The 14,425-nt window shown below is 41.5% G+C and overlaps 1 protein-coding gene across 3 annotated transcripts in view; it reads right to left on the reverse strand.

Annotated features, from left to right (window-relative positions):
- Positions 1-14,425, reverse strand: part of SYNE2 (spectrin repeat containing nuclear envelope protein 2) — a 280,784-nt gene that overhangs the window by 205,087 nt on the left and 61,272 nt on the right. For all 3 annotated transcript variants that reach the window (XM_090034211.1, XM_090034213.1, XM_090034212.1), the window contains exons 8-14: positions 11,988-12,184; positions 11,399-11,499; positions 9,032-9,133; positions 8,009-8,146; positions 6,951-7,115; positions 4,054-4,166; positions 2,595-2,751 (exon numbers count right to left, since the gene is read on the reverse strand). In XM_090034211.1, the coding sequence (XP_089890337.1) occupies positions 2,595-2,751; positions 4,054-4,166; positions 6,951-7,115; positions 8,009-8,146; positions 9,032-9,133; positions 11,399-11,499; positions 11,988-12,184 (973 nt within the window). The remainder of the gene's footprint in view (positions 1-2,594; positions 2,752-4,053; positions 4,167-6,950; positions 7,116-8,008; positions 8,147-9,031; positions 9,134-11,398; positions 11,500-11,987; positions 12,185-14,425) is intronic.

The raw sequence follows: 14,425 nt of genomic DNA on the forward strand, positions 1-14,425 counted from the left end.
TGGGGTGGGGTGGGGTGGGCACAGTCCTCCCTCCTCAGGCTCCTAATTGCAGTCAAGAGGCCAGAAAGGATCAACTGGCAGACTAGATATGGCCCATGGGCAATACTTTGCCCATCCCTGCACAAATTGTCTCAAAAAGACAGCAGTGTTTGCACGGTAGGGTTGTTTATTTCAGAAATAAGGTCATAATCCCTTAGGGAAGGCCCTTGTTTTCTTTATACCTGGGAAGCTCCATGAATACCTAATGTAGCCTAAGAATATTACATCAAAATAATAATTCATTTTAATGATGCACCAAGGGGCCAGGAGAATCTTATTAAATCTGAGAAATTTGGGTTTCTCCCTTCGTAGCCCACCACAACATGGGTTAATATCGCTGACGTCTTCAGGCATGTATTGATTTTACACAACAGGTTGCCACACAGCAGTCCAATTTCAGACAAAATTTTCATTAATTGAAACCGGAGCTTTGCTTGTTAAGGATGGTAGTATTGAGCCCCATATGTGCTGCAATGAACCAAGCACAAAAGAGGAACTAAGCCTGAAGCATAACCAGACAGGACAACTCTTCCACCAGGAGGAGCATAAGGATCCATCCAGACTGAGGAGGAAGAGGAAGAGGAAACTGCAGCATATTCCCATGGTAAAGCGGCAGGTGGTGGCAGATCCTGCTGCTATGGATTTGTGACAAGTGGTAAAGCAGCTCTCCCACTCTCCCTCGGGAGAAGCAGTGGATTCGAGGCAGGGAGTGGGTCGCTACTGCTGGCTATCTAACTATTATAAAGGAAAGGAAGCCTCCCACAAAAATGATGCCAGAAGAGAGAAGGCCAGGAGCAAACACGGCCTAATTGGAAGAGAGGAAGCGGCGAGAGGAGGCACAGTGTGAGAGAATGCCTCGCAGCCTGTTACGGAGAAGGAACGCTGCCTCATGTGTTTTCGCTAGAATCATGCCAAAACTCAGCACTTTCACGAGGCTTGGACTTCAGACCACAAGAAACGCAGCAATTTTGGCTGAGTTTTGCTTTGACGTTCTCAGATTTAAATAAATCTGAAACTTTTGTGAACTTACTCGCACAAGATCCAACCAAAAAAAAGCTTCACTGTAACCAAACCTGAAGGATAACACTTAATGGCAGGTGCCATGGATGGATCTGAACCATGTGGCTCCTAATGTGCTGGATCCAGACTGCAGGCCTTCTTGTTGTGGGCTGCCAGAGCTGCTGTGTTGGCACCAGCAGTCAAAGAAAAAGCACCACCACTGATCAACACACAGGTGACTGGTAGGGCGGTATGAGGGGGCACATACCCACCTGGGTTCGGTCCCTGACTTGGCACTGCTCAGGACAGGGCAGCTTTTTTGCTGCACAGGTTGACGGCATGTTGGGGACGGGGGAGCACAGAAGTATAGGAATGGATATGGGGCTTTTGGCCAGCCCCAGGCCTACCCACAAGTTGTGCCCCCCCAGACTCATGAGGCACCAGTCACCCCTGGCTCAACATCCCCCACTATAACATCACCTTCACAGCTGCAGCTGGAGGTACAGTGCTCCAGCAGCCAGCAGTGATGGGAGCCAAGTGGCAGTAGCTTTAACTCCTTTGCTGCAGGCACCAATACAAAGACTCCTTGCTGCTGGGTAGATCAGGCCAGTGGGTTGCATGTTTGATACCCCGACTTTACAGAATTCTTGAAAACTGTTTCAAGGAGATACTGAAAAAAAATCTGTGGAGGGAGGATATTTAGGAAGAAATGCAGCATAAAAATGTGTCAGCACTGTCTGTAAGCACTGACAGGTGCTTGTAACAAGGCAGTCTGTCTCTTTAAGAGGGAGGAGACAGCCCCGTTGTAGAAGCCCAGCTGTGGGCATCAAGCTTATGAGGGAATATCCCACTAACAATTAAAAACCCAAAGGACAGAGCTGGGGAAAGCCTGGATTGTGGGCAGGAGGTTGAGTGCAACTCAGACAAGTTTGTCACCAGCGAGGGGCCATGCTCCAGGACTGGCCCAGAGCTCAAGGGCCTCCCCTGCTGCCTGGAGAAGGGATAAAAGCTTTGTCTCCTGGTTTGTTTGCCTGTTTGGTGCAAGGACCGTGTTTGTATTTAAAGGATTGGTTGAGGAGCTCCCAAGGGGACAAAGTTGGCCAGGCAGCAGGCATACCAATCTGCCAACACGACAGGCTCATTCTGGTGTAACGCAATGGTCACAACTAAGTGGCCAGATTTACTTCATTCTATATGGGTTGAGAACAATAGCCATTCATTATTTATTTCAATTAGTAACATTGCCTAGTTTCAGAAAGGGCTTCTATGTGCTTATCATTGCTTTACAATGACACCTGCTGGATGGTCTTTCTATTCCAGCCTGAGAGCATTTTAGCTATGTGTGGCATATTTATCTACAGTGAAATGGGACACAGAGTAGCCAGAATTTTATAAAGGTATAGGTTGATTCTGAGACCCATGAGCTTTTACATAAACCCTAAACATTTTGAGCCAGCCAAGTTACCCCTGCTTTGAGAGACTCATTATAGTGGAAGGAGTGACATGAGGTTGCACTAGAGAAAAATTACCAAAAACACAATATTTGTAAAGCTTACATGCCAATCCGCCAGCAAGAGTTCCACAGACTCCTTAGCCCCATATTTAATGTTCCAGATATTTAACTTCGATGTCACTTCATCATATATAGCTGAGCACAGGTGGCAGTGATATTCCAGCAGTAGGCTGAAGTTTGTGAACCTGATATTGCTAAACCTGCAAAAAGAAGAGAGAGTTTTGGAATGTGGTTAATATTTTGGGGCATAATGAACAATTCATTTACAAGAAGAGACCTCTAACTTTAAAATTATGTGAACTCCAGATATTACACCACACTGTGCAGACTGCAAACACAAACCCTTTCTGCTGAGGGATAAAAAATTCTAATATATTTAGGGTTAATTTTTCTGTAACCAATGATTTGGGCCACCTTAATTTCTGGACATCCACTTTAAGAAACAGGGACTGAGTTTCAGAACTGCTAAGCATCTGCTGTCTGAAAATCAAGCCTTGGTGGGGTGTCTCTCTCTCGCAAGCTCTCCTGTTGAAGATGTTCCACTTTATATAAATAACTGAATTTTTACTAGTGCAGGTGCTTGAAGCTTCCAGGCGAGTGCCCTGTCCACCGGCTATTGGCTATTTTGCAATGGTTATGCTCTCTTCCTCTCTCCACTCTCTCTGTTTTTAACCAGAAATTCCAACTTTGTAAAGAGTGGTGCATACTTTTCTCCAGAAAGATCTGATTTCAGCAAATTGACATTTTCTGAGAAAAGACCATTTCATCAAAACATTGACAACCAGCTCTGGGACAGTATCATTATTCCCCTTTCCCAGGCAGGGAAAATGAAGACCAGATCATGCAGGAGGCAGGGCAGGCTGGCACCCTACAGCAGTGGTTCTCAACCTCATTAGACTTGATGTACCTCTCAGAAAATACCAGCTCTTAGTTTTCCTTGGGTTTTTTTACTACTGAAAAATAACAGAGCAATTTTTGTGTTGTCAAGAACTCAGAAAGACCAGGGCAGGTTGGAATGCTTTTAAGACTACGGACTCCTAGTTGAAATCTCTGGGTTTATCTAGTGAATCATGTTTGCACACCTCACAGTCCTAACATTGCTGCACCCTGCAGCATCCTTGAAAATATCTGAAGGCAGATCCGAGCCACTTGATCTGCCCCATGGACTTGGAGCTTTGGTGATATTTGATGGAGGCGGGAGGAGAAGGCTTTGGTGACGGTCACTTTCCATGCCACCACGGGGAGAAGCCATGGTGGCAGCTAGGTCCTAGGTTCTGCCTTCCCTCCTACCTCCAACCCAAACTAGGTTGTCCCATCCCACAGCCTAAAAAGGTTGCCAGTTGCTGGCCCACTTCATCAGATGCTATGAATGGATGCTCAACAGGACAGGGTACAAATAAATTATACGATAAGCCAAACTTCATATAGCTAATCAGTAGCAAAGTCAGCAATAGACTGCTGTCAGCTCAGATTGCTGACAGGATAGACTTGAAAATCACAACCTTCTTTTCATTTCCTCTAACTTCTCAAGTGGCACTAAAGGCATATTCTTCTCATCTTTATTCTCAAATGATTGAAGGGTGTCCAAGTGGCCAGCAAAACAATCCATCAAGTCCTGAAAAAAGTAGTATCATTTAGTTATTTCACTGTTTAGTACTGTAGTTAAGAACATGCAATCTACTCTTTTATTATAGTAGGAGCTAATAAAAACATTCATCACAGAATTTAACTTCATTTTTTTTAATTAAAGCATAATTGTAAATATTTAACAGATTTAATCCAAAAGCAAGCATTTGCTTCAGTACAACAAAAATACCTCAGCATAGTAAACATCTAAATACAGGTGATACTGAATTAAGACTATGCTATCAGTGATTTTTTTTTCTTTTTAAATTTACACCTATACTAGGGCTGTGTAAAACTTAGGTCGCTGATTCAATTCGGTGGAGAATCAGTCCAATTCAGCAGCCAAATCTCCAAATCTAATCAGGAGACTCTTTAATCTCTCTGAATCGAATTGGAGAGATTCAGAGAGATTCGATGATTCGGACACAGACACAGCTTTAAATGTTTTTTCTACATACCTCAAGGTACCAGGCAGCTCATCAATGCTGAGATGGTGGGGTGTATGGAGCATCCCATGGAAGTGAGGTGGGGTCCCCAGCATGCTTGGTGGTAGACCCGGTAGTGGACCAGAAGCACTTCCAGTCCACTTATGGTTCTGCCACAGAGTGGACGGGAGACCCCCTTTCCTGCCCCCCAGCTTGGCAACTGGTGCCTTCCAGGTCTGGGGGTGCCCCCCGGGGTTCCCCGTAGCCGATTGCTGAGCTGGGGGGGCGTCCACCTCCAAGCATGAGGGGAGGGGCCCACCCTCCTGTGTGATGCTCCATCTGCCCCTCCATTGCAGCGTTCACGAGCTGTACCTGGCACCTTGAGGTACGTAGAAAAAACATTTAAAGCTGTGTCTATGGCCGAATCACTGATTCTCCGAATCAGAGTCAAACCTTCAGATTCAGATTTGGCCAAATTGAATCGGGACAGTGATCCAAATCAACAAATCAAATCACTATCCCCCAAATCGGGCTGAATCTGAATCAAATACAGACCACTCACATACCCCTAACTTATACCCTTTGGACACACCACATTGCAATACAATTTTCAACAAATAAAGCTTTTCATTTACAAAACATTAAAAATAAATATGTTCAGTTATGATCAGTGCTGTAAAATAATAATTTAAAAGTATTTATCCTGCTAATAGTGATACCATATTAATTGTCTGACGTCAGGACTTGACAGTTTGGCTGCATATGACAGGGGATGTGTCACAAAGTCAACTGCCAAAATCAGCTAATTAAAATGATAAAGTAACAATTAAGAAACACTATAACATAACACAGTGCTCCTCTATGAATGTCACTGATCAAAATATAGTATTAATGTGTCACTGCACACTAATACTAAATACACCTACCAGCTATACCACCTAGGAATTGCAGCTGATGAAAAGAAACATGCTACAAATAGAGGGAATAGTTACACACACAATCAAGTTGCAAGGATGTGATCATGGAACTAAAGATTGCATGAATACCTAAACCGGCATGATACCATACCTAAACAAGCTCAAAGGCACGTTAAGCTCTAATTAGCATTCCCTAAATTTGGCATGCTTAAATTTGCAACCTTAATAAAGTGCTTTAGCATAGTTGTGTGAGTGTGCATGTGTGTGTAATTTCTGATATTTAAAACAGCATGTAGAGAACCCAGAAATTCTATCATGACACGTCACACTGAAAATACCCATGTAGGTCATAAGTAGGTCAAAAATTAAAGCTAGAGCTGGAACCAGAGAGGGACAGAAATTTTCCAACATGATGACATCAAACTATTTTGTAAGAACGTGTCAATTTAATCTAAATTAGCAATGGGAGATTATGAAAATATGGTAAGTAAGATATTTTTCCCTAGCCTCTTCCTCAGAAATAGTTTAACTACCACATTTTCTCACATACCATATGCCCCGGCACAAGATACACACCTTGCTTTTGAAAAGCAGAATAAAAAAAAAATCTTTCCTTGTAGTAAGTAGCTAAGTAGCAGCAGCTAGAGACTTGAGCCTGCTCACTGTCCTGCTCCTTGTAGATTGTGTGCACACTTTACTTTTGTTTTCACCCAATAAGCAGCAGAAACTGCTCTAACTGTATTTCCTGGCATATCATGTGCAGTCTGGTTTCCAATAGCTGGATTTTTTTCAAAAAAGGTGTGTTGTATGTGAAAAATATAGTATTTTTGGTTAAAATTAAGAATAAGAATCAGACCTCATGGAGACACCCTTTATGGAAAATTGCAGATAAAGGCCAGGTATAGATATTACACGTTTACCAGTTTAAGTGATCAGAAACCAGTCTAAACCCAAAACAGAACAGAAGTTTGGCACATATAGACTAGTTTAAAAACAGCAGAACCCGATCTAAGATAGGCAGCCTGTGTGCCCTCCCCCCTGCCATCAAAGGGTGAATGTGTGTTCTGTTTGCTACTGATATAAACTATGCAGTTTACAGAAAATCATGTAATTTAGATCAGTTCCACCTTGGGCTTTTTTAATGTCTACCTACCCAAAGTGGCTAAACTTGACAAAGCTATAAGCAAGTGAAAACTGGATCTTACATTAGGATTTGCCACATAATCTTACTAATTAGCAGTGATGCCGACACAACCTAGAATAATCTCTAACTCTTCAGTTTATAACAAGGACATGTCAAGTAACCATACAACTCAGAATCTAATCCAAAAGGCGAGTCACAAAAGGTAAAATAAAAGCAGACTCAAGGAACTCATGTAACGTTTTTACAATGAGATGCGTGTCCGAACATGTTTTTTCTGATCAACTAACCTTAAATACTATAATTTTTTCTTTGAAGAGGGCCATTGCTTTACAGTGGTCTTGCAAATCAGGCAAATCTTCTGCAAGCAGATGCTCTACCTCTTGGAGCCAGAGCTCGATACCATCCAGAGGTGGGGGTAACACACAGTCCAGCATTGTTTTCCATTCGTTAATCTAAAAGGAGAATACAAGTCTATGATAAAACATTTCTTTCTTAGTTTCTTCCCTTATTTTTGAAGGATTCATAAGGTCAACAAATAAAATGCCAAGCAACATGAGATGTTAACTACCTCAGATATGATCTTGCCCACAGTTGCAAGCAAGCAGCTGCCACTAACTAGAAGTCCCCTGAGAATATCTGAGGCCAGGATCTGTTCTAATTTCTGTCATCGTTGTATGGTAACAGGGGATTCAGTACTATATACAGTTCTCACTATATACAGTGTCTAGCATGAGGCTTTGGCACAGGAACACTTACCAATAGTTACTGACAATGTGAGGGCAACTCCTACAGAGTATTTAGTTAGTGGAAGCAGGGAGATGTTAGGTAGTACCAATCATATCTATTCTCTGTCAAGGTGCAGGGACCACTGACATGATTCTGGGCTGAACCATGCTTCTGTGACAGGGCAGTGTGATCAAGAAGCCCATCCAAGCCAAGGGAAAAAATATCTAGGCCACCAGATTCTGCAGCCTGCACCTTCCCAGGCTGCATTATTATCATTTAGCTGGAACTATGTCAAACGGAAAAAGCTAAAACCTAGACCAAAATTAGAGGAAGATCAGTTCCAGACTGTACCTTGCAGGACCCTGAGATCCCTGGTGACAGGGATATATACAGTACAGAGGTGCTTCTCTTTCCCACTGAGAAATGGCGTGGCACACCAAGCACAGCTTAGCTGGACCCCAGGATCAGGGCCAATATCTACATTTACCATTGGAAATGCAGAGTTCCCTTTGTGCACTCAAAAGAAACAGCAGCACAAGTATGCCAGAGCACCAGTTCCTGAGGTGAATGCTATCTTCATATTAACAACATAAAGAGCAGCTAGAAATGCTTATTTAACCTGGGAAGTTAAGCTATCCCATGTTTCTCTCATCCGCTGCAGGTCTTTACTGAACTCAGCCACGTTTCTTTTTGATGACAGCAGCGGCAGAAAGTCTCTTTTCTCTTGGTTAAATAATTCCACAAATGACAGCATCTCCTAGGGTCAAAATGGGGAGACAATTTATTGAATAAATATTACAGTATCTTTTAATGAGATTCCATCAACTTAACGGGTATTACACACATGATACATGAGGAATTGTGACATGATGAGACCACTGAGACCAGTGCCACAACCATCTACCAGTAGCATTGGGACTTACAATATAGGTATCAAACCATAGCTAGATCATTAATTAATGTAAAGATTAATACTGTATATTGTTCCCAAATAAACAAGAAAGTATATATATATGTTAATTTTTCCAGTGCTGTAACTATTCAGCTGTATTAAAAGTGTTTTGTCTAATACTAAGCATAGGCTAATAATAGACCCCATAAATGCCTCTACTAAATACTCTTGTTCCCTGGGTTGCACAAAGGGAGAAAGTATTTACTCTAAGAAACAAAGAATATGCATGTTTTCCGGCATTCTTCCAATGACAAAAGCTGGTGTCAGACCTGCTATGCCAGGGGTGGGCAACTATTTTGCACGGAGGGCCGCTTACTGAGTTTCAGAAAGCCATCAAGGGCTGCATGACAGGCAGCCCAGGACAGATTAATATTAATTTTATAAATTTTTTAGGGGCCCCACGGGCTGGATAGAATGGCCTGGCAGGCTGCATTTTGCCCACCCTTGTGCTATGCTATCACCATGGGAACTAATATATATATATATGTTCTCCTTTTGGAAAATAAATTTTAACCTAAACTTTCTTAAGTGACTTTGGTTTAGTTACTAAATCCAGTGATAGAGATATGATTTTTGTATTAAATTTAGAAGACTATACAATATCAAGAAAAGCTGTATTTTGGCAGTTTGTGTAATATTACAATTTGCAAATATTACAGCATTCAAAAATGTCATTCAGATACTACTTACCTGATACTTCTTGCAGAGTGTTTCATTTTCTGTATCAATTAACAACTTTTTTAACTTCATTTCTTGCATAGTCAGCCAGCCTAAGGCCTCTTTTAATTTCCCCTGGTAATTAGAGCAGAAAATTCAATTTTTAAAATTCTGCAAGATTTATTTGTAGTTTGCACTGAACCAAAAAATAGCATGTGTGTGCATGGGTGGATCTAGGAATTTGAAAAGGGGGTACAGATGGTGTGGTGCATCATAACACACAGTACAACTATGAAGGCCCTGAGAGGCAGGGATGTAGGTGGCCCTGCACGGAGTAAGGATTGAATGGGAGTAGGCCTGAAGAGCTGTGCATGAGGGGGGCTAAGTAGGGATGAACAGGAGTAGGCCTGGAGGGCAGTTCCAGGGGCACATTGAGTAGGCCTGAACTGGGAGTAAGTCTGAAAAGCAGCGCAAGGGCCAGCCCCGTGAGTAGTTGAGAGTGAGGATGATGATCAGACCCCAGGATGGTGCGTGGTGTAGGTGCCCTAGAGTGGGCGTAGTAGGAGCCCCATGTGTGGGGAAGAGAACAAGGTATGTTTGTGGATGCCTGAGGCCATAGTTTGGACCAAAGGCTGAGTGGGGGGCCCAGCCAGAGAGTTAGGGGTGAGTCCCGATGCTGGTAAGTCCTCCACTGCAAAGAGGCCAAGTGTGGGTCGAAAGAAAGACCTAAAGGTTGAGCACAATGACCTGCTGCTCCAGAGAGGGAGGGAGAGTCTCTGTGAGACCCAGGAGCACCAGTCGTGGTGTGGGTTATGAGCATCATGAGGATGACCTCTGCGAGGCATGGGTTGCTGTTGTGGGGGAGGTTTTGGAGCCACAGACTGCACCACTGGCATCAGGGTGGGAAATGGGTAGCCTCCTGCCTAATTAAGACATCAATTATTGAACAAGGCGTGGCAGACGAGAGAGGTGGGCAGTTACCTCAGAAACAGGTGGGCGGGCCAACCCCTAATCGGCCCCAGGAAGGCCCCCTGTTACAACAACATGTATTTTCCTTCAGATAAGAAGAAACTAGAAGTTTTATTAATATGTTAGGGGCCAAAAGTTATATTATTTGATTTAAGAGCAAAGCAAAAACATATAACTTTATTGGAGCATGCATTAATTTGCTGTATTGTATCTTATGTATTGAAAACACAACTAGGAAAAAAATAATCAAAAGTTTATGTTTTTTTAGTCCTGCTGTCATTAGAACTAAATGTACATCTCTTTCAGATTCATAAAACAAAATCTAGCCTTCTCGAGCATCTTGACAGCGCATCTAAAACTTCACTGAAAATTATTTCAAAACCTGAGTTAATGTTCACCTAACTTAATGTTTCCACACCTGAGTTAAGGTTTGTAGCTAAAGTTAAAAAAAGTCTACAGGGCTATGAAATAGAAGCTACATTAAGAGGAACAGCTAACAGACAGCAACATTGCAAAAGAAGGGTAGTTTCATTAGTGGAATGTTACATTTTAAAAAACAGAGGGTTGTTAAAACCTGTGGAATGAAGAGTTTAGAAGGAATTGGGTAGGTAATAATGAGACATGAAGTCAATTGATTCTTTCACTGCTGCCTGACTAGAAATGCTGCTGCCACTGTCAGACAGCTAAGTTTTAAACTCTGGGTGGACCAAAAATTAAAGTAGGGTGCGAGTGCACTATTATTCCCCTCCTCGATCTGTCCCTGAATGCATGAAAAGAAATTAGGCCTCACGACTGACCTGGCACAAAACCAAATGAAACCAGCAAAATGACTCCCCTTGATTTTAATGAGCTTTGGATCAGGCCCTATGAATACAAGGAAGCCAGCAGTTTCAAAGTGGGTGCTTGAAAGCTCCTGCGTTCAACAAGGCACCTGAGGTCACAAAAGTGTTCTACTTGGTCTAAATGTACACAGCATAGCTCCTAGGCTTTGAAGGAACAAAAGAACTATAGAATGAGGAGCTGGGCTGACTTACTCTGAACTGCTAAAATCAGAACTTCTTATGGTACATAAATTTGGTACTTGGAAATGCCTAAATTTAGGCAAGTTTATTTAGGCGAAAAGTGTTGAAGATTCTGGTTGGAATAAATATGGAAAAAAAATTTACTGACTAAAGAGTTCTGGTTGCAACAAAGCTTTCATCTACATTGTTCAAATCAACCACAATATGGCCTCGGCTCCAGGAAGGGAGTGCCAGGCATAGTTAAAATACATTCAGTCTTGCCAGTGTATATAGGTGCAAGTCAGGTTTTACAATTGTTTCTGCACTGATGTTGGCTTTGGAAAGGATGTATCGAAAGTGTTAATGAGAGTGATGAAGAGCCCAAAGAACATTTCTTTGATATGGGTCAATGATAAATTAAATTACGTACCTGCAAATCTTCTTCAGTGACAGGGAAACTCCTGGAATACTGCAGAAACTGAGCCACATAAGTCATAATAGATTTTTCATCTGGATTGATAACATCCACATCTGCAAAAGGCAGCCAAGTATTACTAACATTTTCCTACATTCTTCTAATTTTGAGCAAACAATTACAGATAATGCTGCAATTGTTAAAATATATAACTGTTTCATCAATTCTAGTGAGGCTTCATTGACAGAACTCAGCATTTAATGGGTTTTTCTTTTGGAATTTTATAATGTAGTACAGCAAACTAGAAAAGAGATGGCCAGTTCCTGAGATGACAAATATATAGCTTTATATTTTTTCTTCCATAGGATGTTTCTAAAATTGTTGCCAACTCAAAAGTCCTGACAGTCCAGGTTTACTGAAGGGCTAGGCAGTAAAGAGCCTCATATTTCAGCATACTTATTAAAAAAAAAAAAGAGCGGCTTTACTTTAAATCCTGATCATCACCATCATTAAACATTAAAAACTGTATTGGGTATAAATCGACAAAAGTCTGACAATATTAGTATCACACCTCAGAGTAAAAAGATGAAAAACAATAATTTACCTTCAGGTTCAAGGAGTCTTGCAATACTTAATTCATGTTCAGCAATTCTGAAGGCTTCCTTCAGGTTTTCTTTGTTGGATCGACACTTTGCTCTGTCCATGTCAACTAAATCTGGTCTTAAAGCATGGATGACTGCTAAAAAAGCCAGTCCATTCCTCCAGCTTGTCCTGAAATCTGTCACGTTGATGGATCCATGCCTGCCCCCATTATTAAAAATATAAAACGTGTCATTTTTTTCTCAAAATGTCCAAATATTCATTTAAGAATGCAATGTAAACCATATCATGTGTTACCTGTGGAACCTGTATTCTGTGTAAGCTGGCTTAGCCCATTATGCCCAGACAACTTAATCATTCTAACAAAATGTAAAACTGAAATATTCTTCACTGCTGAATGCCAGGCGGCTTTTACTTCTTACTTGGCACGTCTACAGTTACTGCAGAGTTGCCTAATTAAAGACTTGGTGTCTACACATGTGGCCCTATTAGTACACAAATACCATCCTGCAGCAGCATTATTTGGTGCAGCGCAATGCACATGTAGATGCTGATGGGGCTGGCTAGGGCATGAGGATGCTTCAGTATGGGAGCTGCCTGCCAGCTAGCCCCACTCTGCAGCACCTTTGTGTCCCAGCCAGCTCCTCTACAGCACGCTGAGGTGGGTTGGAGCAGCCCCAGGCTGGCAGGCTGACCCCCAGGGCTCTCTACCAACTGAGGCTGCTCTGACCCAGCTCAATGTGTTGCAGTCCCAGGTGCATGTGTAAACATGGCACCTGGGAGCAATAAACTCTGGTGCAAACTGTGCGGCAGTTTACTGCATCACACTAATTGCATATGTAGAGGTGCCCACTGTGTCCTTGAAACACCACTTGGAGGATTCATTTTTTAATGTATTTGAAGTAGCTATCTACATTTTGTAGGAAGAAAAGGAAGGAAGAAAACACTAGTATCAGCAGAAGAACATTCAGATTTTTTTTGTTTTACAACACAATGGAAGTTGGGGACTTTAGACCTTTTTTAAAAATTTCAATCTGAAAACATTTTGTTGCTTCAGGAAACTTTTTAAGAAAACGCTAACTTGAAATAGAACTAGAAAAAAATTTTAAAATTAGAGAGGAATCCCATAATACAATGAACCAAATCAAAAGCACAAATTACAATGAGTTCTAAGACAACAACTCCTCGAAAATGGTTCAGGTTTCATGGAAAAATGAGTCTGGTAACTGAGATCATAGCATGAATTCTTGTAATCTCACTTGATTAAAATGTGAAGACCTATTGATTTAGCAAAAGTATATTAAACTTACTGGGCACATCTACACAAGACAGCCAATGCGCATTGGACTAATTCTTCTGTGCATTAGAGCAACCAGCAAAAACTGTGCTAATGCACTATGTATGGTATTAATGAGCAGTATTCATTAATTAAATGAATTAATAATTAATTAATGTGTGATATTAATTTAATTAATTGAATTAGCCCAATGGGCATTAAGTGCCACACAAAAAGTGTTCGTCTGCACTAATGTGCATTACACCACATCAAGTTTAGTACCTTTTATTACTTAACGCATTAATGAACATGTAAATATGCCCACTCTAATCAAATTAATCACTAAAGCTGCCAAGAGCAGTATAACCTCATTGTAACAAACCTTACTTATAACAAATTCCACTTTTAACAATCCCAACAGCAGGATTCTTTTTTTTCATTATTATGAAGCAGGAAATTGCCTAACCCTATTACAATAAGGTTGCAATGTAGATTTTAATACCATTGAATGAACCAGGCAAAAAAAAGATAATTAACAAGAAGAGTATTTGTGTTTCCACGCAAACCTCGCAAATCCAGCAAAACATAGTTAAAATACAGAAAAAATTAAAATTCAACTCCTGACAAATGTTGCAAGACTCTACTGCAGGAAAAACTGTGTGTGCTGACAAATGCCCTAATTTGCCATTAATATCAATGGGACATCAGTGGGATGATAACAAAAGGTGGCAGCAGGACAGCTGGAAAAAAAGGGCTGAGGCTTTGGTAAAATTTTGTAAAAAGTATTTTACAAAGACACTGGATCTTCAAGGAAATGTAAAGCCCTGGTGGCAGGATGGGTCTCCTATTTCCTGGATGAATGCCCTAACCACTCAGGTACTGGGACTTGACCATGGGAGGACCCTGCCTTTCCTTGTGCCCCACATTTCCAAATTTATGCCCAGGTACATGCATATGTGCACAACTAGTGCATAGCCCACTAAATATGCTCAGTCTGTACATTCACACAAGTACCCACAGTGCAGAAGCAGAGCTTAAAACATCACTTGCATGGCTAGAAAGCTGCCACATAGGTGCACAAAAGGTAACAGACTTCCACATTGGTCTTGCAAACGCATCTGCATATACTTAACACTGAACTGCTATTGCTCTCTTTGAAACAAATG

The sequence above is a fragment of the Crocodylus siamensis genome, chromosome 2 (assembly GCF_052110815.1).
Source record: "Crocodylus siamensis isolate JL-2025a chromosome 2, ASM5211081v1, whole genome shotgun sequence".
In the NCBI taxonomy this organism is placed as follows: Eukaryota; Metazoa; Chordata; order Crocodylia; family Crocodylidae; genus Crocodylus; species Crocodylus siamensis.